Consider the following 26,019-nt stretch of genomic DNA (forward strand, 5'->3'; position numbering starts at 1 on the left):
GTAGAAGTTGTCCTTAATAAGATTAAAATAGTTTATTTCTTAAATTTAAATTAATAATTTGCGCCGGAGTTCAATAGTTTTGTGTTTGAGCAGTGTAGCAGGCAGTGTTTGAGAACAGTCTGCTTTATGTAATCGTTCTAGTAAAAGCTTGTTCCATCCGAGGACATACCCAGAAAAGTAAGTAAGGAGCAAGCTTTGTGGGTAGGGTTGCACACAGGCTAATGCCAGAAAACATGCTGAACTTCTTCTCTTTAAAGGGAAAAGGAGTTTCCACAGGATGTCTGTGTCTTATGGCAAAAATTACTTGTAGATGTGCTCTGAAACATTTCTTTGATGTAGAAGATTAACCTGGGGACCTCATTGTCAGGATCTTACTGAGGCAAATACCTTAGTGAGATTATTTGTGACTTGGGAATTAAGCTTTTATGAGTGTGCCTACTTGAGCTGTTTTTTTAAGAATTTGCTCATTTGTCATATGGCATCGTGAATATTTGTATGTACCAAATAGGAGAAGGGAAAGCAAAACCCTGAAACTGCAAACAACACCAAGAAGAAAAAAAAGCAGAATGCAGTTTTGTCATAGCAACTTTTCCTTTGTTGCTGGTCTCTCATGGACCGTTAAAATAATTACCCTGAAACAAGTAATACATGGAAACTCGTTCCATCCCTAAAAATTCAGCCTGAAGAGTTTGCAGAAAAATTTATGATGGGAGAGCTGGGAAGGCACAAGAATGTTTTCTTGCGTTCTGGGTCTGCCTGATTTTTACTCCATTTCTATTTGGATTTTTTCAAAAAGGGTCCTTTCATGCATGTGGTAACTAGGTCTGGGTGCTGCCCTAGTCCTTAAGGAAATAAGGAGATTTTTGAGTAATGCTTTACCCTTATTTGCATTACCTGTACCAGTGAGAATTCACTGGAGTATTGACTCCCTAGAACCTGCTGTGATCCCTTCAGTGTTCTTTGTTCAATTTTTTTTTTTTTTAGATGCAGAAGAGTAGTCTAATTGAACCTGCAATTTCAACAGAAGTCATTCATGTGGATGTTTATGCTTACTTAATGTACCCCACCTACATTTTTCTTTTAAAAATGGTGGTAGTTTGTGAACTCAGGAAAACCATGTATTGCTTATGATGGCAAATGCCTCTTTTAAATTTAAATGCTTCAGTACTTTTTCTGACTAAATTGATGAAAGCCTTTACTGCAATTACAGAAATGAATTCTCCTTTGTGTTACAGAAAGGAGAGAATTTTTTTTTTTTTTTTAGAAGTGAATCTATGTGTAAGAGAATATTGTTTAATTTTAGTTTTGCTTGGTAAAATTTGAGTTGTGTACATCACTGAAATAGTGTGGGTTTCTAGGAGGGTTCGGTAGTGCCAGAGAAGAATTGCCTTTGAAGGAAAGATTTTCATTGGTTGTGCTAAGAGCCAGTGTTCTGTGGTTTTATAGGAGACTCAAAAAACATTTAGGTTCTTAGAATAGATGAAAAAGGCAAAGGTGCTTAATTCTAGTGAATTCCACTGATGTCATGTAGCTTGTTTAGGTAGTCTGCGGTATGCTGACAGGTGTTTATGTGCATCATTGGGCACCTAAATACTTGTAAATTTTATCTCATCTAGCCATTCCAGGCTGTAGTTCTATGTAATTTTGGTCTTGTTCTCTGCCTACCTTTTGCACGTCCCTCAGCAGAAAAGTTCACCGAAGAAGTCTCCTGCAGTTGTACTGATGCAACTGTTTGTGGGCTGTGCCTCCTAGCAACTTCTTAGAACAAAAATTATTCCTCCTCAGGTAGTGGTGATGAGTTAATTTTCTTTCCACTTGTAGAGAACATTACTCTGTTATTTACTTTATAAGAATAATAAAGCAAATTTAGCTAAGTGACTTTCACAGGATTCACAGACAGACTATTTAATCTTTTAAGGGGATTATATGATGTAGTGCTTACAGTCACAAGAGACTGAACTCCTTAACTCGGGGAGCCCTTTCTGGTTCTCTTTCTGTAAATGAAGTTATAGTGGGTAGGACATGAGGATAATTGAATGTTGACTTCATGCGGGATCTCTGTGCGAGATGCTTTTTCATATATACTTTTAAAGCTAATATTATTTCAGAATGTTTTAATTAAAACTCAGCTTGGGTTTTATTTATTGCAGGTTTCTGACAACATTAGGAACAGCATTTGGGATGACTGCAGTGGAGAAGATTGAGGAGCAACTTGCTAGTCTGCGCATAGCAAAACGTTCTGTGCTAAGTGAGGAACCCACTTACTTACTGGATATAGACGTTTCCAAACCTGCTCAATCTGAAAGCAGTCGCCTTGTGGCAGTTTCGTGTTCCAATAAGTCAATTAGGGTATATAACAGGGAAACATTAAACTTCCTGCGGGAGTACAGTAGCCATCCTGGGATACTTAATGGAGTCAAATTTGCACACGCATGTGACAGCATAGTGTTTTCAGCATGCAGTGACGGTACAGTAAAATGTTGGGATATTCGTTTAGCAACTCAGAAAGCTGTGCAGGTATTTAGTGGCTATCCTTCCAATGTTTTCATTAGTTTTGATATCAACTGCAGTGATCTCATAATTTGTGCTGGAACAGAAAAAGTTGAAAAGGACACATTTCTGGTGTTTTGGGATGCAAGAGGCATTACAGACTGTGCCAGCACAACTAAAGAACCCTTGGGAGTCTATTCTGAAAGTCACAATGATGATGTCACTAAAATTTGTTTTCATCCTGTCGAACCCAATTTGGTAGTTTCTGGGTCAACTGATGGGTTGGTGAATGTGTTCGACATTAACAAGGATAATGAAGATGATGCTTTGATATCAACTTGCAATTCAGATTCATCAGTAAGTTTTATTAGCTGGTCTGGGAAAGATTATAAACAGGTCTACTGCATGACACACGATGAGGGATTTTGTTGGTGGGATATTGCTCAGTTAGATACTGAAGAACCAATAACACTATTGCATGTTCTGGACGTCAGAGATGCAGTCTGTGTTGAAAACGACAGCTTACATTACCTGGTAGGTGGCTTGTATGACGAAAAGGCAGACAAACTCTTTGTTATTGGGGGAACATCCACAGGAAACATTCACCTCATCAGCTGCAGCACCAATGGACTGAGCCTGGTGGGTACCCTTTGTGGAGGACACTCTGCCACTGTTCGCTCCTTCTGTTGGAACCCCGCAGATGAGTCTCTGTTGACGGGTGGAGAGGATGCTCAGCTGTTGCTATGGAAACCTGGAGCTGTGGAAAGGTCCCTCACAAAGAAAGCATCTATGAAGATTGCTTCTTCCGTGCAGAAGAGAGTAAGAGTTCACAACAGCTCCCTCAAAAGCAGGAAAAAGTAAAATTCTGAAAGGGGGGATCTCTACTGTGTAGAGATTTCCTGGTGGTTAATCTCTCGGGCAATACTTGGCTGTGCTTTGTTTGGAGGTATTCTGTGGAAAGAACTACGATGCTTGAATTCTACCTGGGAATGTATTTCAGTCATCAGATGAATGCCTCTTTTTTTTTTTTTTTTTTTTTTTTTTTTTTTTTAAGTTGCTAATATTAATCAGCAAAGAGTAAATGTTTGCTCTCGAGTTCTTGAACAATAGATCTTAAATCACATTATATAAAAATGTTCCTGTGGTTGTTTAATGTCTCAGCCAACATTTTTAATGTGTAATATAGGCCTGTCGCTTGCATAATTTGTTACCTTCCCACTGAAATTCCGTGGCATGTTTTGAAAGCTTTTGTATTTCATGCTGTATTTTGCTTTCTTTACAGAGAACTTAATGAAATTGCTCAGTATATTAAAAGATTTTATGTCGTGTCTTAATGCCTGGGGGAATTGCTTCTTGATGAAACAGAAAATAAGCACTGTTTTGCACTGTCATATCACTGATTTATAACAAGCTCATAAAGAAGCAGTTGATGGAGCCATATTTTTCATAGCAAAGATATGAATGTATTCAAGCAAACAGGAACACATGATTCCAAGCAGCTAATTTTTAAGTGTATGAGAACTGTTAAACTGGCGTTATTTAGGGCATGTTTCCTGCATGAAAATACCCGAGAATCTTGCAAGCAGCTTCATTCTCTCCTGGTAAGTGCATTTCAGGTGGGTGCACCTGGAAGACTGGGGACATCGTCAGTGGGTTAAAGAAATTGATAGCTATAGTTACACCAGTGGTGCTTAAAATCCCAAATCCTGCATTTGAAATAAGCTATTATTGCATGCTAAGTGGGAATGTTACAAATCAAAAATGAACCTTCAAAGACGGTAGTTATGGAGTAACAGGCCAATATGAGGAGACTTTAACAGAACCTTTTAGAGGTTAGTGTGTGTCCTTTAAGAAATGTTTGTCACTGCAGAGGTTTAATGCTTAGACATCTCTCTAGGACAGCTTTGTTTTAGTATTCCATCAAATACCTATTAAGTGGTATAAAAATTGCCTTGTACTTCTGAAGCGGCTGCGTCTTCGTGCTTATTTTGCTCCACTGGCAGACTACAATCCGTGCATCTGGCTCTGCACACACAATTACCTTCAGCCTTCTGAGGACCATTGCAGTCAAGTGGTGGTTGGTAATTATGCCGTAGTTAACATATGTGGACTACAACTGAAAACAGCACAAGAGTATTTAAGAATTGCTTTGTTATAGAACAGTTGCCAAAGGAATTAAGAGGGGTTGGTTTTATTTCTTTACGTGAGTGGATAGGTAATTCTTTCAAAACAAGTTTTGAATGTCAAGTTCAGAGGATTAGCCTGGAGTTCAAAAACAGTTTCCAAAGTACAGAAGATAGCTCCAGTGTATGGTTACAGCTGTGCTGAAGATGTGTTCTTCATCTCTGAAAGGGAATCCTATGCAACCAGAAGTATCAGATTTCCACGATGTGTTTACAAACTGCCAGTGTCCTTCAGCTGCAACTGTTGTGCATCCCTAGTTGTTTTGGGTCTGCCTGTTGAATTAAGATGATTCACTTGCTTTTGTTGCTGCTGGTTATTTAAAAGTTCAGTTTAAATTTCAGCTTCAATTTAAAAATCACATTTCTCTTTTTTTTTTTTTTTAATTATTATTTGTGTTAAATTCAAGTTACACCCAAAACCCTCATCTGTTGCTTTTCAAATTACTTTGTGCTATTTTGAGACGACTTGGGCAGCGAGTGTCAGGGCTATGACGCACCTGGATCATGTGCCCTTTCCAGATTTATTCTCCCAGGTCACTAGTTACTGCCTGTTTCTGTGGAATTCAGTTTTGTAATTGAGTTGACCAAAAGCTTCAAAACCCTCTGAATTCACTATAATGCCCTCACGGGCCTGACTTGGTTCAGCATCTGTAGGTTGGGGTTGGGGAACTAGAGGATTATTTTGAGACCTATTTCATTGTAAGTACAATATATAACTTGATTTTTAAGTGTTTATCCACTCTTTTCCTGGTATCTTGACACACTCAGTGGAGTAAGGTCAGTGAGCCTGTATGGTGCTTGATTTCTTGAAGACAGTTTTGTGTGCTACATACAGAAATGCGGTGAGGAAGCTTTTGGTTGCCTCTGCTTGCTTTCAAGTGTCTGTTGAGTGAGATTCAGATACGTTCTGCCAACTTTCTCTGAATTAAAGCAGCAGAGATGGGAGTTCAGGTACTGAAGTGTTTGAAGTATGCAACCTGTATGTGTTGTCTTGTTTCTGAATTAGACTGATACATAACAAATCAATATCCATCACAATTCAAGCCATGCTTTTTTCTGAGAAGTTGATTTCTCCCTTATACATGCATAATTTAAATAGCAATGGAAGGGGAAAAATGTATATATGTATCTTAAAATTCTGCAAAAGCACAGCCGCTGTCAGGAGACAGGCTTGTGTTGCCTCTGAAAATACTTGATTATTTTCTTTTGTGTTGACTTTATTTCAGATTAATATCCATAAAATAAACATAGATGGAAACCACATGTTAACAAGTAATTAGCATTGCTTGCTTTTGTAAACTGCAAACGCTATTTCATAGACCACAGAGCACAAGCAGAATACATATGTAATCATATAAATAATAACAGACTTGAAATTAGGCAGGTTAACTTGTCTGACTGTGTTTAATCTCTTAGGTTAGTTTTGATGTCTGTAAGTTGGCTTCAGCATTGTTAAGAAACATATTTGACCTTTATAAAACTTATGTAATTGAAACTATGTGCAAGTTGCAGGCATTCAGAAATCGTCACTGTGTGAATTGTTTAACCCCAGGGGAAGCTTTAATTCTGGAAACAGTATCAGATTTTTTCCCAGTAAATGAAAAGCAAAATCCAGACAGACTACCTAAATGCAGAAAACAGTGTCTATCTTTATTCAGAGGTGATAGTAAACCTGATGTGCAATATTTCTGAGCAGCAGGAGATTATCCTTTTGTGAACGTGTGAAAATACACTTACTTGCATTTGGCACGTTCCTAAATTTCCTCTTTGTTTCTTTTTCTTTTCTCTGTAAGTAAAATCCAACACTTGTACGCTTGCCATCATTGTGTTTAAGGTGTGCTCTCATTGAATACGAGCTTGCTGCCTCTTCTTGGAGTACTGCTTTACTATTTCATTTTGTTCAATTAAGAGACGTATCAGGATTACATCCTGTAGTCGGTGGGTAATTTCAACAGTTGTTGCAGTGGAGTGTAGGATTTTACCCACACTTTGGGATTGCAGTAGAAATTATTTAACAAATCTAAAGGTGCAAATTAATTGCTAGATGGAATTTATTTAGTCAGTTGTCAGTCATAAGCTATTCTGTGGCCAAATTGTATATGGCATATGTCCTATGTATTCAGATGGACATGACTGCATATTTCTATGTTAAAATCTTAATTAGCAAAGATGCTGATACAGTAAAACATTGTAAAGACATAAAGTGCAGGCTTTATATGTTGTGTTTGAATGACGGCTTTCTCTTGGCCAGCGATCTTATGTAGCCCTGTAGGTCATACTATTAGAGGAAGCGATATATTTTGTCATGTGAAGTGCTGACTGGGAAATAGGCTTTTAAAGGCATTAGACGCCAGGCACCTACATGCTTACGTAGCTGCCTCTTGTGTTTTGTGGTAAGGCACCCTGCCTGTTGGGATGGAGCCCAGCCCGAGTATTACGGGAGTTCGGTATGGATGGAGTTAATTGCAGTGTCAGTTTTTCAGCAAAGCTTTTATACTTCTGAAAGAATCAATGTTTTTAGCCCACCTCATAAAGCTTGTCTGCGTTTGCCATTGTTAATTTGGAATTTCTTCCCTCCGTCCCTTCAAAATGGTCTTCTGTTATTTGGCTTCTTAGTCTTTTTTGGGGATAGTCGTGAGCTGTGTCTTTATGTCTGCTTTTCTGGAGGGGAATGAGTCCTGTCCCTTTCCCCAAGAGCTTTCCTGCCCTGTGTGTAGGCTGCTGGACTCTGCCCTTCTTATTACGCCGAACCGGTGTTTTTAAGTACTTTTAAGAACTTTTAAGTATCAGCGCTTATAAATACTTAAAAGGAGGGTGCCAGGTGGATGGGAACAGTCTTTTTTCAGTGGAACCCAGTGATAGGATGAGGGGTAACAGGCACAAACTTGAACATAGGAAGTTCCATCTAAACACGAGGAGGAACTTCTGTACTTTGAGGGTGGCAGAGCACTGAACAGGCTGCCCAGAGAGGTGGTGGAGTCTCCCACTCTGGAGACATTCAAAACCCACCTGGATGCCGTCCTGTGCAACCCTGCTTGGGCAGGGGGGTTGGACTAGATGATCTCCAGAGGTCCCTTCCAACCCTGACCATTCTCTGGGTGGTGGGAAGCAGAGAGAGGGAGGAAAAAAGGGAGGTTGGCCCCTGTCAACCCTCTGACAGCGGGGTCTGTCCAGGGAGGCTCCCTGACTAAGGAGCTGGACTTTCTGCCTTTGATATAAGTGTAATGGCTTATTCTTGAGCTTGATGGAAACAAGATAGGACCTTAACTAAATTATGCAAGACATAAACACCCTTCAAGCATAAAAGCCAGTTCCTGTTTGTCTGTGAGATGAACAATGTGGCAGCGAAGCGTGCAAGAGAGGCAGAAGGTGTTTGCTCACAGGGGCTGGATTTTCTTAACTTCTGCTGGCAGTGAGGAGAGCCACTGGTCAAGCCAGTACTGCTACCTCTACCCTGCAGAAACCAGTGAATTTGGGGATTTCATGTGCCATTGAAAAAAAACGAAGGGAAAAGTGAGAGTGGAGATGACAGCTAAAGGTAGCAATTGAGTCTGTGAACTTACAGCTACCTGTTAGTGCTCCATTCCTTGGTTGCGTATCAGAATTACTTGCAGATAACTGAACAGCCAATTGCGAGGATCTTTGGTAACTTCTTCCTTTTTCTATACCAGTTTGTAAACTGGCATGGGTACATTGGCTGATGGGAGTGGAGTGGGGTTCACGTCAGTTACTGCCGCTGACCACTTGGCCTCAGCTTGCTGTCGCAGTATTCTGTCCTACTGGGATTTCAACACATGGATTTCTTCAAGTCTTGTGTCCTCATGCCTTTAGATACTTTGAAATCTGTATTCTGTAAGTGTATCTACTTTTCTGGAAACAGAATGACAAAATACTACTCTATATACTCTTGCTGCAATCTTGGCACCAGTATTTTTATGGGAACATATTACATTTTCAATTCAATATCAATTTTGGTCTTATTCTCTCATGTTCCGCATAAAGATTCGATGCTGCTAAAATCCCATAAAGGTGGTACTTGAACAGCCTGTTGCCACAGGAACTCAGAGCTGGCAATGAGAAATGCTGGGAGGAGTTCAACAGAGTTCTCTGTGCTGATTTAAAATCATCATTTGGGGAAGTCTAATAAAAGTGAGGAGAGAAAAAAAAAGAAGGTCCAGGGAACTCACAACACACAGTAGATCACCAAAGGACTGTGCACCCCAGGTAGCACACTTGATATTATTAATACTGGGAAGTATATTAGACTAAAGCTGAAGCATAAATACAGACCCACAGTTCACTTTTCTGGATATTTTTAATACAGGCATTTTTAATTACTAATGGAGTTGAATACCTGTGAGTACAATGTATGCCAATACACACTACTGCAGATCCAGATTAAAAAATACTGAATACACACCTAGCAGGTGAAATAGCTGGAAGTGCGTAACTGAACTCTTACTGGGACTGCTGGAGGGTGCTGGAGAGCTATGCCTATAGATCAAGTACAGTGGTTCTGATTTCTTTCTTTGATTTCAGTATTGCATATATATGAAGAATGAAAGCAGAAAGGTAAACCAATAATGTGTTTGTAACACTGCCTTAAACTGAAATTATTCCTGCCAAAAATTAGTCCGTGCTCATGGATGTAAAGTTTGCATTCACAGTTTCCTGTCTCTTGTCTTGTCATACCAGAAGCGAGGGAGGAAGAAGTACGGACCCTGGACTGGAAATTCTGGTTCTGTTGATGCTCTGCCAGCGACTGCCCAGCTGCATCTGCCTCTGAAATATGTTCCTCTGTGTGAAATATGTTCCTGGTAACAATTTAAGATGTTTCTTGAGTATCTCTCGGCACTTCACTATAACAACAACTTTGGTGAATTGTCTCAATTTAGGACTGATAAATAAGGGATCAGGAGAAATCGGGGGTTGTTGCTTGCTGAGGTACAGTATCTTTTCAAAAGTTTGTGTAGCTGTAGATTTGCAGTAGGAACACATAGAAATAGACTTGCATTTGCTGTGCTACCCTTTAAAAAAATGTCTACTCGGTATACTTGAGCATGTAAATTTACCAATTATGCTACCAAATGAGCACTTAGTTGTAAGTCTCAGTGCTAGGTCTTTTGGTCAAAACCAAGTGGGGAGCAATTCTACTTGTCATTATGCCAGCAGGGCAGAGACAATACCAATAAAGACAACGGTGTCCTGGGTCAGCTAGGATGGTGTTTGTGCCATCAACGTCTAGCTGAGGCCAGTACTAGACAACCTAATCTTTATTAGAGATAAATGAGCTTTTTATAAAACAATCTTGTGCTAAACGAAGACATACAGTGATACATGGGTCAGAGGGAATACTCTAGATACTGAACCATTAACAAGGTACTCGCAAAGGTCTCGGGTAGTCATCTATGTGTGTATGGTATTAGAGTGACAAGAAGATTAAATGATTGTTGGAATTAATTCTTATAGTTGGGTTGAGTTTATTGAGCCTTGACTGTTGCAAACAGTAGAAAGTATGAAGGCAATTAAGGAATGTAATCAGAGCACACAGGCATCCCAGCACAGGCCAAGGAATGAATGGTGGCATTTTGTTAAAACATCTTGGCTAAAATAAGCCCAAATCCTTATTTATTTTTATTGCTGTTATTATTTTAACATTTCTGTTGTGGTTTATCGCCAGGATGCCTAGACAGTGAGTGAACTGTAACTCTCGGCTGTTTCAAACTCTCTCGGTGGCATGTGCAGCTTCTCTTCCCTTTATGCATTCACCTGCCATCCAGGACACTCGTGTTTCCCAGGTTTCACCTTACTTTTGTTCCAGATGTTCTAAGCCTACATGTTTATTGTATTTCATTTAAGAATTTGCTCCCATTTGTTTTCTAAACTGTTAGAATGCCCCAACACTGCATTAAAATGAGACACAACTGAAGTATTTGTGGTTTCTTACAGGGATGTGTCATGTATTAGACACATTTGCTGATTGCTAGATTTATTAATGTGGTAAAGTTAGCATCTGGAGAATTACCTATTTATGCATTAATATGGGATTTTTAACTGTCCTGTGAATACTCCTTAAAGACACACAAAAAAGTCCCGAGACGTGATTAGTTGACAAATTAGTTGACAAAGTGTGGGTGTTTTTAAAGAGTTTGGTTTATGAAACAATTCTGAAAAGCTCCGTAGTATCTTGTAAAGGAAAAGCCAGTCTTTTCCAGATGGCTCTATAAATAAATTTGGTAGATACAGAAATAAGTAAAGGTATTTCAAGAGCTCCAGGCGTGTTTTTGCACATAATGCTATGGTGAGCTAACAGAGGAAATGAACTTCCTTTTGTTTGCAAAATATAAAAACCCTCAAGTTCTTAACGTTTTTTCCACGCTGCTGGGCGAGTTAAGCTACTACGCAGGTTTTTCTTGTCGATCACAGGTTTCCATGCGTACCACATTCATGAACCCTCCTACAAAACCTCAAAGAAAAAAGGCCACAGTTAGCTCTACACAGCTCATGCGGATACAAACCAGAGCATTCTGCTGGGTCAAAATACAAAGTATAGGAGAATAAAGTGTTACTCGCGTAGCTGGCCTATAGCAGAAAATACGAGGAACAGTTACTGCTGTGTTGGTGTCATCGTTCCGTTCTTTTTCCTATTTTTTTTTTAAAGTTCTTTTAACTTACTATGCAATCTGGGGTCATCTTACTACAAAAGAGAGAGTTACTGAAGTTCTAAGAACCCCCTGTATTTGTTCCCTGCCTTGCTCCTCTTGATCTCAGACTCTTTCTGTTCTTTAGGCAAAGGGGAACGTGACAGCTACCAGGATGATTTCCAACTCTCCGTCTCGCCAGCATAAGCCCAGGGACAGCACCAAAGAAACAGGAAACATAACTGTTTAAAAATAAGTGCTTTTAATTCCCAAACTGCAGGAATGTTACTGAGGGAGCGCTCCAAAAGCACTGTTTTCCTTGCTGGTCTTCATGTAGCATATTGAAAAAAAGAACGGAAAGTGCCAAGTGTTGCACCCGCCCGTCTTGTTACCGCTCTGAACGTGCGACGGGATCTCGTGTGTACACACACCTGCTGAAGCGGTGGTCCGAGAGGTACTGGGAGTGACAGAACATGTGGAGGAGCTTGGAATCGCTTACGAATGTGATCAGCTATCGGATAGATTTTAATATGGTTGATATTAAAGCAGCTGTGTAAGTGGAATAGGCTAAATATATACTTGGAATAATAAACTATTGCTGATCTTGTGGAAGAAAATGGTGCTCTGTCATCCAAAGATTATTTTTCCCAGGTTTTAGACAGGATTTGAGCTTTTTTTTTTTTCTATTATCTCCAGTGTAACTAAAATAAACCAGCTCATTTTAAAAGGTATATTAGATACTTATTCTCCAGGAGCAAAGTTAAAACTCCTAAAGTTTAGAACCCAAGCAGAATTTAGGTTTCTAAAAGTGCAGCTTTTCTAGCTATGCATTCTGTTCCATCACGATCGGTTTGTTGTTATACATTTCATAAGCAGAATGCTCTTGAAAACCATTATGTATTTTATATCAGCTTTTAGAGAATGATACAAAATAGCATATATCTTTGGCTTCCTTAAGAAACTCTTCTCTGAGTGCCAGTAACTCAACTTCTAACCTGTGTTCCTACCTGCTCGTTTTGTTATTCATGGCTGGAGGCACCAGCAGAGGCCAGGGCTTCCCTCTACAGATAGAGCTGTGTACATGCTGTACGTGGTGCTGTACAGATAAACCATGGATTGTCCTGCCGAGGAGTTTACTGTTTAAGTATGTCAAACAGTGGATGCTGTATTTTTCATTTTACAGACAGGGAAAGTGAGGCAAAAAGCGCCCCAGTTGCACATAAGGAATCTGTGCCAGAACTGGATTGGAGCCGAGAGCTCCTGCTTCTCCCCTGTCCCTCTGCACCACAAGGCTGCTGCTGCCACAGCCTCCTCTGGAGTTCGGAATGTTACCAGCAGAGGTAGTTTATTTTGGTAATTTAAAGCTTTGAAGCCTCTGTTGAGGTCTAGAACCCCAGAGGACAGAGAGACAAGGAGCACGTAGCCAACGTAGCGAAGGGAATAAACCATATGGGTAAAGAGATGAGAACAGCAGCTAGCCATGTCACAGTTGTAAAACCAGAAAACCCTAACCTTTCCCGGCCCCTTACCAATTTTTGTCAAGTTTTTGTGGACATCGGTGGCTGGGAGGGGAATGTGCACAAGGTTTTAAAGAATTTTTGAAACAGAACAGAGTCACGTTTTTGTGGTTGCTTCCCAAGAGCCCCTGGGGAGAGCGAGGGGAGGCAGCAGGGGAGAAAGCAGGAAAATGTTCATTTGGAAGTCAGACAAAGAGGTGACTCCCAGTAGATGTGTATCTGTGAGGCAGGAGTAAGACGGGTGTAACCCGTGTGGCCAGTCATGTGCTCCATCAAGGCTAAATTGGAAACCCGAGGGCTTCTGTTCCGTTTTCCTAAAGCAGAAAGCCTCATGGCTCCAAAATATGCTGGAGATGTAGTGATGCCTCTGGTGGGTGTGAGACTGCAGTACCATGCTGCAAGCGAGTGATGGATAACAACAAGCCTTCAAAGGACCCAGTGGGGAACACTCTGGAGGGTAAGGAAAAGTCAAGATAATTGTGAACAAGACGTGCAAGAGGAGCAGCAGCATGGAGGCAGGCGGTGTCGAAGGCAGCAGAACCGAGGAGGAAGAAGCAGTGTTGTTTGGGAATCGGCTAAGATGTCACCCGCGGTATTTTATGATGATGCCCTGCAATGTGATCTCTGTTTACATTTTAATAGATCCGTTTAGCGAAGGCAGCGGTGGGATTCCTGCCAGCTCTGTTCAACCAACTTTGTTTTCCTTGCTAATGAGCACGAGGGGAAGGCAAGCACAGACAGGCAACTGCTGGTGCCAGTCGGACAGGCAGCCCTGCCTGGGTACTGGGGGAAGTGGGGCTCAAGTTTGTGCTTAGCTCAACTTCTCTCCCTGGGTACGGCTTCTTGCCAAGCTCTGCCCTCCAGACCTCTTTACGCTTTGCACTTGCGTGCACGTGTCATGTTACTGGAGTACAAACTGTACCAGTGCAACACCGCACAGCTCGGTCCCGCTTTCCCTCCCGCTGCCCGGCCGCACGCCGCCGAGCCCGCGTCGCAAGCGGCACGAGTCGCCCATTTTGCACAGTTCAGCCACTTAACAGCTGGGGAACCCCAAAGTGGAATCTGTTGGATTTAAACTCAAGGCAGCTGGGCAGATGCAGCAGTGCCTGTGTGACTGCTACACAGTTTTGTTAGCCAGCAAAAAATTCCTAATCGCAGAGCGTGGCCCAAGGGCAAGTGGTTCAGGTTGAGCACAAGAGGCAGAAACCTGTTCAGAGAGAGTCTGCGTTGGTAGAGAGAAAAGTCCAGGCTGTGATCCTACGTGGCCCCGACGTAAAGTGGAATGGAGGCTCTTTACCATGGGTGAAGCTAAAGCAGTCCTGTTGGGTTTTTATTTGTGTGCTTTCGTCCTGAAAGAGCCACAGGGGATTGCATTAACAGCAAGTCTGAGGCTTGGACATGAAGGAGATGGCATGAACTGAAACCACGGGGCACAGAGAGGATGTCGCCCTCTGACCTCTGTTGCAGTGATTTGATTTGCTTTCTGTGTTCCTGTGTGGATTTTAGAAATAGCGGTAGCTCTTAATACCATGCACGCTTGGGATAAGAGCGGGAGGTGTGCGCAGGAGCCAGGGCCGTGCTTGGTTGCCATTGTACGTCATGGGAAAAGAGATGAAAAAACAAGTTTTTTTCATTTCACTTAAGATTGAGAAACCCATGGAGCTCTCTTGTGGCTCTGTTTGGTTACTAACAGTTTAGAATTGTATTTAATGCACTAAAGGAAATGATGATCCCTTTAGAATCATTCTTAGGAACCAGGGCATGTGATCATTAATGGCCTCCATCACAGGGAGGCTGAGGATGTTTTTTTAGTACACACTTGGGCTTTTGGAAGCAAAGTTGCATATTGCATCTGCCTCTCTTGTATACTTAAATAACATATGGGAGAAAACCTCCTCCCACAACTGCAGACCTCACCTCTTGAGATGCTCTCAGGTGGAGCGAGGGCAGCTGTTGCCCTTTCAGAAAATTGTACAAATCCCCTGGTGTAACGCTGCCTCGGAATGCTTTGTAATATTTTTACTATATTTATATATTATAATACTTTGTAATAAAAGTATACTCTGGGGTGTTTGGGGTGTACCAGCGGACAAAAGGCTGCCAGTGCAATTCCAAGGGCTTCAGTCACCATCATCAGTGCCAGTATTGCAGGGGGCACCTCGCCGAGGTGACTGGCAGGAGACTCACCTGCAAAAGAAGGTGGTGGTGGTGTTACTGTACCACTTGCATCATGAACCTGCTTCAGACTGTGCTTACTGAAATGCGTTCCCTCAGTCCTGGGATGCTGGAAATGAAATAATGAGGTTTTCCAGAAATAAAATGGGGTCGGTCAAGCTGGCAGCTCTCACAGTGAGACACAAATGCTCTTGACTCAACCTCCCCCCCCCAACACTAGCTTATTGTGAAAATTATACTCTTCTTTTGAGGGCACTTTTGGTATTCCGTAAGTGGGGTAGTGATACCGGTGGCTGGATTTTACACTTACAGACTAACTATGTAAACGAAACTTACTTAATGTGTTTTTCATCTGGGACTAAGAATTTCCCAATTTCTTCCTGTCCTTAGTTAACTTAGCCTGACCTGGATCTAGACTTAGCTCCTTGAGACAACTTTCTCATGAATTTCAACATTGTCTAAATGTTTGGAGTAAAAATTTGCATTTCACTGTCTTCCCTGATGTTTGCTTTACCTATGTTTCATTATTACTGGAGTTTTTGCATTTCTTGCTTTCTCCGTAAGGAAGCAAAGAGTAAGTGCCAATATTGTTACATACCTGCAAGCTGTAAATCCTTAGCTGGCTTGAAATGTGCTCATAGCAACACAGCCTGCATCAGTAACACACCAATACACACGACAGACTGAATTCTACCACTAGTGGTTATTTCCCTAACTTATGGCGCTGGAACTCAAATACAGTATATGATACAGCTTGTGGACCACTGAAATCTACTTACAGGTTAAAACCTTCCAGTGTTAAATGTATAAAACTCAGACTTTGGGGATGTTAAAATTTCTTTTGGAAGAGGCTTCAATACGTTAGAATTAGTGGTAAACTTAATAGCCAAGAATATAAGTATCTAATCTTGCAACATATCTATGAGAACTGCAGAACTGCAGGTTTGGTGGGATGACGACACTGAGCAGGAGTCTTGAACTCATCAATATTTCCCTTGCAGAGGTCATAATGGTGAGAAAAGACAAGCGATGCGCCCCCTTGCCTGCAGCAGGTTGCGGTTTACATGTGTCTATTATAGAATTCAACCTTTATGGTGTTGTTTTCCATATAACATTGAAAGAACAGGAAGCTTACAGTCTCTCTGCAGCGCGAGTGAGTGTGGGCCCTCTAAAGATAGGGTGTCTGCGCCGCACTGAGGGGCATGTGCCACTTTGGGACCTTAGGTTTAAATATGATCCCTTAGCAAGTACAAGCCGGGCTCCGCAGCCTTTCCTCCACAAGGCCCTGTAGTCCTTCACCTCTCCCAGGCGCTGGAGAAGACCACAGGAAAGAGGACAGAAGGTTGTAAAGAGGGTGCTTATCCCTACTTGAACAGCCTGTCAGCGCTCCAGACTCTGCTCTTCAGTTAATGACCGCATATGGGAATAAAATTTGGTAATAACAGGTTTTTATTACAATAATCAATGTATGACAGGATGAATGCCTGTGAGCTGAAATTGGACATCGTTCAAATTAGAAATAAGGTACATTATAATGGCGGAGGCCAAAATTAACCGTTCCAGCAACTTGCCTACACCCATGCAAGACCATGGCACTGGAAATACTAAAATTAAGATTGGATTTTCTTTACAAGAAATGACAACTACTCATTTACTACATCATGATGTTTAAACACTGGTAAACATTTTCTTTTTTTTCTCCTCAAACTCATTTCACTGAAAAAGTGCAGAACAGATCTTTTAACTCTTTAGCTAGGAGTGCTGACTGCCATTGAATTCTACTCCCTTCTCTTCCCTCCAGGTAAGAAGCTGTCACTCTTGTTAATGTAGTTTAATAATTCTCTTAAAGGCATCATGCCTTCGACACTCCCATAAATTCTCAGCTTTCCTTAATTTGAAACATTAACTGTGAGAACTTCCAATTCAAGCACTTAAAAAGACAAAACCATCTCCCCTAAAGTACCTGTGCTCGCCTGACCTTTCTAAATCTGGCTCTGAAGTGACACTTAGCTCAGGTGTATCATTTTATCGATTTTCAGGAAAAACCTGCAAAGCTGCAGTAACTTTGTGCATCCTGGGACATGGGAATGACCAGAAGCTAGTAAAGGATGGTGTAGGGGACCGTTCTTTCCCCCTTAGAATGATGCATAAATACACTGAAGGCTTTTAACGTGCATTTCTAACACAGATGAGAGCAGCAGGAACGAAGATATATTTAAATACATACTTATATATTTCATAACTATATTTAAAAGGTGCTAAAGAACAACAAAGTTATGGGGGAAAATGAGTCTGAGAAAGAAAGAGAAAAGAAATAAGCAATTCACAGGAAGAGGAGAAGGATGAGATGAGAGAAACTTGCCTACTAAATTAGGTATCGCACAGTGAGGCACTGAGCGGTGTGTTTTTACAGTCTAATATATGTATGTTTGACCATGGTATTTTTGCCCCAATTCCTCACAAGTTAAGAGCTGCAAAGAAATAGTTCTGGTTAAGCTAAAAAGAATGGAGAAATGGGTGGTATTTCTAGAGGAGAGGTATTTTTCACTTACTGGGAAGGTTTGACGAGTCTGCTCGCAACACGATTGGCCCTGCTTCCTCTCTCTTGTTTATATTTTGAATTTTCAAGTCACATACTGAATTATGCCAAGTGACAGAAGGGAAAATGTCTGCGTGGAGCAGAGTCATGCTCCCACAGGGAATTGGCTTCCTTGGCATATCAGTGTTTTCAGGCACTAGTGACCCTCTGAGTGAGAAATGGAAAGAAGAATGATGAGCCAGATTTTCAGACATGCACGCACAATTAAGCACATTTGAATGTGCCTTATTTACGCTTGTAAGGAGTTATTTGTATTTCTCTCCCGAACAGTTTGAGCCTACTGTAACCTTCTTTAATAGCCACACAGGTTGCTGCCCTCTTCAAGGACTTGATTAGCTTGACCTTGCTTTCATCCTGTCTAGCAGCGATGCAGCCCCTGACTGGGTAGAATAGATTTTTGCCAGCTCTAAGGCATGCACAGTAGTTACAAGTAAATGGGGAAAAAAATGAGTTATATGTAGGATATACATATAATGTGGGGTCTATGTATGAGTATGGAGCAAGGCGGCGAAAAGCTGAGGGTGTTTACTAAAGGCTTCTGGCAGCACGCGCTTTAGGCTGTGATTAGCATTTTCAGATTAAACTTCTCTCCCACTTAAAATTTGCGAGGCTGTACACATGGCCCAATGCTGCTTAATATAGCAAACATCAGTAGAAATCATACGTAATCTCATGGCTTGCCTTACACTTGAACCCAGTACTCTGGGTGAGGAATAACCGATTTTGATGCCTCATGTGACCACTGGTATCATGCACGGCATTTTCACTCAAACACACTTGAGCCACAACTATTGTTTTTTCTACAGGTGGAAAAGTTAGTCTGGTTTTGTAGTCCATAGATTTATAGTATTGTCCAGCTTCCCAGATGAGAAGGGAAGTCTACAAGCATAAACATGTATCTTACTGGAGTAGGGTAAATGGTTCATGGATGCTCTTGCTGAGTTCAAAAAATTCAGTGGCAAAGCCGGAGAGGCACGGCTGTGGTAAAAAAATGAAAAAAAAAAAAAAAAAAAAAGCCAAGAAGTAGATACAATTCTGTGGTTCATAGTTTATTTAAAAACACCTGCAAGGGGGTCAGTACAAGCAGCCCTAAAATCTTTCTTCTGGATTAAAAAACCAAACCAAGAACTGGAATATTGCAATTAGCAAAATATATTAAATTATTGGCACAGTTCAATAAATGCAGGTAGTCCACCTGATTTCAATGCCCATCCTTTTGCGGCCAGGATACATGATAAGATAAAGCAAATGGAAACTCCTCTCTGTATAATGGAAAATGTTGATAGGTTGTTTTTTTCTGTCATATTGATTTTTTCTGAGCACAACCTTTTGTAAAAAACCCATCATCTCAAGAAACTCTTTGGCTGCGTACAGCAGTCAATGACACTTAGTCCCATTAGTGGGAAAATGGACATAACCATCGAGGGAGTCTTTCTTCAAGGAAACAGAAGAAGCTGTTGGGAGACAGGCTGAACGGAGTCTCATCTCTTACTCAAACTAGTTAGGGATTTTGAACAACAGTGTATTGTGTTTAACCACAGAAAAACTACTCCAAAAGAATGTCCCCATTATGGGGAGTTCTGAAAAAAAAAGAATTATCATTGTGACCAGAATGCGGATGAGAGACCTGTAAAATCTCTGGTTTCACAGTTCTTGCTTCCTGGGTCACTCTGAAATGACTGAATAGTGAATTTAAGGCAAGATGGCTAACGATAAAGTGATAGAGTGCAATGGGAATAGTACAAAATATCTTAAAATACAATGAAATTGAGCTTAACAATAGTTTGTTTAAAAACAAATTAATTGTAAAGGAAATTGGAAATGTAAGTAACTTCAATTTAGGAAATAATGAAGACTTTGGAGCGTGACCAGTCTACTGGATCCTTAATGGAAACATGCATTCTAGAGTCACTGGGAGCTTTCTACGTTGGTATGGTGGAGGAAAATATCCATGACACATGCCTGTTGTGTATTAGGTTTTCATGGATCAGAGAGGTTCTGGCTGACGAAGGTACACAAGGATAGCTAATGCTAGAGTAGCTTGAACTCAGCTATTTTGGTAAATAGTGTATTTGGACGAGAAACGTCAGAAATTTCTGAATTCCTCAGAATTACTTCCCAAACAAATGGCATAATTTGTAGAGCCTCTGAACACAACAGATGTGTAGCCCACTGAGGATCATCCACACAAAAGAAGTTAGTACACAAGTTCTAGAAGAATGCAAGGTGGTCTTTCAAAAGCTTTTTCCTTTGATGCTTAATACCGTCACATGTAATGGGATGTGAGCACAAGTAGCTGAGAGGAACGCCTGTTATACAGTGGGGAAAAGTTTTAAACAAGAAAAGATGAAGCCCACTCCCAAATTGCCTGTCCCTCAGGACAAAACAGCTTCAACATTGTCTTTAAGACTTAACAGAAACTACTTGTCAGGACTTGCAGCCAAAGAAGTGTCCTTGTTGCTTCTTTTTAGGAAAAAAAATGAGATGGGAATGGGTCCTTGAACACACACACACACATACATGTACACAGGGTCAAGCCAAGTCTCAAGCTGGCATCGCTGCTAATTCACCCGGGCACTGAAGTGCCCTTGATTCCAGAGACAGGGTTAAGCACAGACAACATCAGTGTTCTGCTGCTGCAGAGAAATCCGGTTAAGACACATGCCTGTAGCGTATGTCTCCTGAATGTCAGCTGAGGTAGAGAAAACGTACACCACCTCCTGCCCATTCTGACCGCATCCTGGGCAGGGACTGGCTCTGAGCATTAAGGTGAAATCCAGTCATTCTAGGAAATACCATCTATCTCCAAAAAAATACTTAGGGGAAAAAAAATAAACACACAAAGACTCTGACAAACAGAAGTATTGCACAAAGGACCTTTAGGCTTGCTGGTCAAGGACCCACACACGGAAGCTGTTACCAGTCCTCCTGCAACTTTAGATGGATCAGCAGTATAAGGTACGCCCCACTATCCATGCAGTCCAAAAAGCAATAGGAGCTGAGCTACAAAGAGTCGCCACGTAGGACCGATTTGGGCTAAACTGCTTTGTGGCTGGATCCATGTTCCCACCTGCGAGAAGTATACTGGGTTTGGATTCCAGAAATAAGTCTGTTGCATAGGAAATGTGAGCCATCTTATTCAGAGCAGTTTGTAAAAGTAGCAGCCATCTGCCGGGGTTTATAGAAGGCTGAGAAACACAGGATGTTTACTTTTGTTCAGATGTGCAGTGGATGTGCCCTGTATGAGCAGACTTGTTACAATACTAATAAAACAACTGGGACATTAGGCTCAAGAGAAAAGCTTCTTTTATGTAGCAAAACTGAACTTAAGCAAGGCAAAAAGCATTACAAATATACATGCACATACACATATACATACTCATTTAAGTAAAGGTCAGCAGAAAACAGGCCAGACAGAAATTTGGAACAAATCCGGCACTGAATTCGAGACTAAATTGACTGCTTTCTGCGGTGCTTTATGGAAACTACTCCCCAAAGAAATAATCTACAAAAGGTAAGATAAGGAAGGGTCCAATTTCAAAATAAACCTACACGGCAAAATTAGGAGCTGAGATTAATTTAGATAAACTCTCCAAAAGGGGATTTGGTACAACTGACAAAACTGAAATGTGGGTGTGTACAGCGTTGATCCCAAACCTCTAAAGATGAGACAGAGGCATTCCCTTACCATTGACAGTGATCACCAAGACCACGTAAGACACTTGAGAGGGAACCGGGCTCAGGTGTCTTCAACCACAGGAAAATGTCATCCACAGTGTGAATAACTTCATGCTGCTGCGCATGTTAACCACCAAAGGGGAAAAGTTCCCATGAGAGTGGAGAGGATGCAAGCAGAATTCTGCAAATGCTAAGAGAATGAATCCAAGAAGTATCCAAAGATGCAGATGGAGACGCTGGCAAACAGCATTCACAACAGCTAAGGTTGTTTTTGCCAACAAAGGAAAAAGTTAAGTATAGTAAATCAAATAAAATTAAACATGTAGCAGCAATAGATGCCCTACTTTTTTCTGCAAATGTCTTTTACCGTTGGTTTTTTTTTTCCCAAGAGGTAATGAGTATTTTTGTAAATCTCAGTTGAAAGCATACTGCCTTACCTGTACTTCTGTTTAATGGCTTAAATAAGCAGATAACATTTCAGATGGCAAATATTTTTTGCAACAAAAATAATAGGTAAAAGAATTCCACACACATGGCATTCTGGTTGAAAAATCCTGTAGATGATCACCAGCAGCATCAATGCTAGATGGTCATTTTCTTGAAGAAACAATTTGAATGGGCTGATAGGCAACGGTACTGTATGAAAGCTTTGGCATACGTATTTGTTATAATTCTGTCAATTCGTTAAAAGCAAAGTAGTGAGCTGTAGTGGGGAACAGGAGGCAAGTTAAATTGCTTACACATATGTATCAAAACAGTTTACTAAGTGCAACCATACCAGGAATTCTCTCTAAAGCATATTCACTGTTGTGTATTAGAATGGTAGTGCGCAACTTCATATAACATCCCAAAGAAAAATAGCTGGATCACAATGGGAAAGGCCGGAGGTGGGCTTCAGTGGAATTACATTTTATTGGATCAGAACAGTTTGAATGTCAAGGAATGAAATTTTGGATCAAAAATAGTGTACTTTGGAAGAAGTTCAGTAGCTCAGAATGGATGGTTTATGTAGAAGATGAAGAGAATTTATTTTCCTATTTTCCAGGATGTGGCTTAAGTAATATCTTAAGGTCCTAAATGAAGCTGCAGTGAGTTTTCAAGAAAGGAACCTAAGATCATAATATGAATTTGACCTAGGTATAAATCAGTGAGAAGAAAAAAATCACATTTTAAAATTGTACTCAGGCAGGCATTGACCAGCATTGCCCAGGAGCATCTCACACTCAAGCTACAAGATAGTGATAAAATTTCATGAACTAAGCTCTACAAAGACCACAGGACTAAAAAAAATTATCTCAAAATTATTAATTTTATTCTTAATAATTATTATTAGTATTCATTTTAATGATTGTCCCCATCATTAAAAGCCAGTAACTGCAAGACATAAGAATTACTCTAAAACAAACTTCCAGGGAAGAGCTTGTTTGAAGGGCTCTCGTCAGCCATGTGTGTACTAAAAGGTCTCAATATTAGAATTTCATTATCATCTAGTATATTTTTGATGAACTTTAACACATGAAGTACAAATGTACACCTGTAGAATTGCAGTTAGAGATGAATCTGCTTCGAGGTAGGAGCTCACCTAGAAAGACATATACCAGAACTAAACATGACTCAGAAGCGCACAATTCTGTTAAATATTTATTTATTCAGGACGAGTGAACAGTCTATGTGATCTGATTATTTTTTATATCTATTTGATCTGAAATGGCTCAAGTGGGAGCCACAATTTCTTTGAATGTACTAAATATAGCTTAAGATGAATTTTCCAGAGGTGTCTGCTGGTGCTGCTTGGTGCCTTAGCGAATCATGTTTGTAACTCCTCCTTGCATCCCTTTGAAAAGGAAAATCTCAACTCTATTTCTGATCTCTCATTCAAGTCTTGGCTATTGATTCTTGCTACAAATTCTTCCAGGACCCACCTGACACATGATAATGTTGAAAATTCTCTAAGTGTGGGGACTGGATAGCATGTCAAAGAAGCCACTCAATAACGATAATATGCCAAATCTTATCATAAGACACCACAGATTTTATATTGGCTCAAATTCTTTTATATTTACTGAGTTATCTTACCCTAAATCTGGTGTCTAGACTTCTCTATAGAACAGATTTTTAAAGTTGATAGTGGTGCATTTTTATTTAGTGGCAAATAAGCTTCTAAACTCATTAATGTGTTGCATACGTAATGCATGTTGCAATTATGGTAAGCTGTTAAAGTGCAAGTACAATTCAATCTCCTTGGTGTCCTCGGGCATCTGTTTTTTAAAATTTTGTTTTATTTGAACCTGTTCATACCTTTGGCCTCTATAATATTCTTTTAATATTCCATCTTGCCAGATAACACAAGAACAAATAATACAAAGCTGTTTTGAAAGGTAAGTCACTCATTCACCCATCTCCATTCCATTAAAGATCTTGACAGACCTCTTATCAAATTCAGCCTGAAGTTTTTTCTTCCAAGCTCAAGATCCCTGGTGTATTAATCCTCTCCTTGTATGGGAATGGTACCAAACCATCCTATTTCTTGCCTTTCTCCATATTCTCTTTTCTAAACAGTCTATACCAAATGACAGAATTAAATTTAAGGAAGGATGCATGATGGATTTGTACAATGGTGTAACGGCGTTTCCTGTTTCATTGGCCATTCCTTTCCTACCCTCAGCATTCTAGTCTTTGTCACCAAGTACTGAGGAGGTGTTAATGCCATTCCTTCTCAGTGTTTCCTAAAAATCAGTTCTATCCATGTGCTCCTTTAAAGCAGGACATTCTCATCTCTTCAACAAAGTTTTTAAACTTCCAGCACTTGCACAGAAGAATACCATTTTTCTTCCTGTTCCAGTTATCTATTTTTGTGTCGTCTGTTTATTCAGGAAGCTGTTTAGGCGGTTCTTCGCTATTTTCTCTCTAAATCTAATAAATTTCTGTCTTTTTCTAGAATTCATAGCTTTTGGATTTCAACTCCAGTTCCCCTCATGCAAAGTCCTTTCTTACTAGTCATTTATAGGGTATCTGTAATTCTTGTAGAGAGTTACGAAAGAACTACAAACCTCCTTAGTCACATAATTTTCTCAGTGACAAAATTATCCTATTTGTTTAACCCGGACAGTGGATCCGCGAAGATTTAAGACAATGCTCTTACTACCTTTCTTTTCCTGTCCTTCCTATTTCAGCAGTACCCATAGATTCCTCTCCAGTGCTTCCCTACCCTAACATCTCTACTGGTGTACCCGCCAGCCAGGGAACAGAGAGCTCTGCTGCCTGGCTTGCACCCACTCTGCTTATGGCTAACCCCCGCTTAGGGTGGACTACGGCGAGGGCACTCCTGCTCATGCAGCAGACTCCCGTGAGGATTTGCATTTAGACCTGTGACTAACACTCCGCCACTTCTTTCCAAGCAGCTTTGCTGCCGACATCTCTTAACAAGTTGTTCAAAAGCTCTGTGGAAGTGCCCTCGGCACCTGTACAGCCCTCCCTCTGCCCAGCTTCACACCGCAAGCTTTGGAACCCATTAGGACTTATATTTTAAACCTATTTAAGTGCTGTAAGACTCCCTCTGAAGTTAAGCATTCCCCACAATGCTGAGCTGAGCTACAGACTACAGAACACCACTTTCATTTGCTGTAATTTGAAAACTTTAAATTTAAAAGTACCTAATAGGTTAAAGCTGTACCATGACGTAAAGAAGATAAAGCAAGTTAAAAAAAAAATACAACACGAGTATTTGCTTGTTCTCTATCATAACAAAGAGAACAAGATATCTCTAGCTCAGCCTACTCCGTCCTCAGGGTCTCTGTACTTGGGAAAAATCTCAAGTGTTTTATCAACTATACCCATGAGAGATGCACCAAGCTTGGGAGGGAGCGGGTAGGTACTTCACTGGAGATGTGGGAAGCGCTATGAGAGCAGCAGTTCATACGCTTAAAGCACTGCTGGACACCTCAACCACCCACTGGTATTTCACCCATTTCATTTGATCGCTTTGGGGCAGGATGGTGTAGGAAGCTGGGCCACAGCGGAGGGTGCTCATCTGAAGAGGATGGCTTTATACTGGGAGCTCACAACAGTGTATACACTGGCTTATAACGCATTAAATGCAGAGATAACTGAAACAAGGAGACATGATCACAAAGCGAAGAAACGGAAACAGACCTCGTTTCACTTGGGATTCAGACATACCCCAATGGCACAGGGGACAACATCTGGGCAGGAGCTCTGTTTCCAGGTGTAGTTTCGGGTGGGAGTCAGGGGTGGGGAGCACTGGAATGTTCAGAGGCAGTTGGGGAGTGACAGTTGGGGAGAGGAGGTTGGCTGCAGAAGACACCCGAAGAAGGCAGAGGTAAACAGGCAGCCCAGGAAAGTTAACAAAATATTCAGCAAACGAGGCTTAAAGGAGTGCCCGAGGCCTGAAGGCAAGTTAAGGTGCTGGGGGAGGGGAACAAAAGAACAAAAACATGAATTGGGGAGTAAGTGAAAGCAGCGTTGTGCTAGGAGGAGGCAGCTAGCCAGCTGCAGAGGCGAGCAAGCTCCTACTTATCTTCTTGCCATGTTGACTACAGAAACTACTTCAAATGACACAGTGCCTATAAACAGAGAGGAAGAATTAGTTCCCATTTGGGTAGTTGTGTCTATGACCCTAACACACACATGCATCAGGAATTCAGCTCCTGAGGGCACTGACAGTGTTATCAGATAGCTGGTACAAGGAGGAGCAGTAAGGAAGAAGTCCACGTAAT

At 40.9% G+C, this 26,019-nt stretch overlaps 1 protein-coding gene across 1 annotated transcript; it reads left to right on the plus strand.

Moving 5' to 3' along the window:
- Window positions 1-2,154: 2,154 nt before the first annotated feature.
- Window positions 2,155-3,351, plus strand: WDR89 (WD repeat domain 89). Its single transcript, XM_009891196.1, has one exon. It carries the CDS (start codon window positions 2,182-2,184, stop codon window positions 3,349-3,351), a length of 1,170 nt encoding a protein of 389 aa, XP_009889498.1. The 5' UTR covers window positions 2,155-2,181.
- The last annotated feature ends 22,668 nt before the right edge of the window (window positions 3,352-26,019 follow it).

This window comes from Charadrius vociferus, unplaced genomic scaffold (genome assembly GCF_000708025.1).
Source record: "Charadrius vociferus isolate BGI_N301 unplaced genomic scaffold, ASM70802v2 scaffold308, whole genome shotgun sequence".
Taxonomy (NCBI): Eukaryota; Metazoa; Chordata; class Aves; order Charadriiformes; family Charadriidae; genus Charadrius; species Charadrius vociferus.

Coding starts and splice junctions, on each gene's coding strand:
- WDR89 (XM_009891196.1), top strand. CDS start 2,182: ATGACTGCAGTGGAGAAGATTGAGGAGCAACTTGCTAGTCTGCGCATA.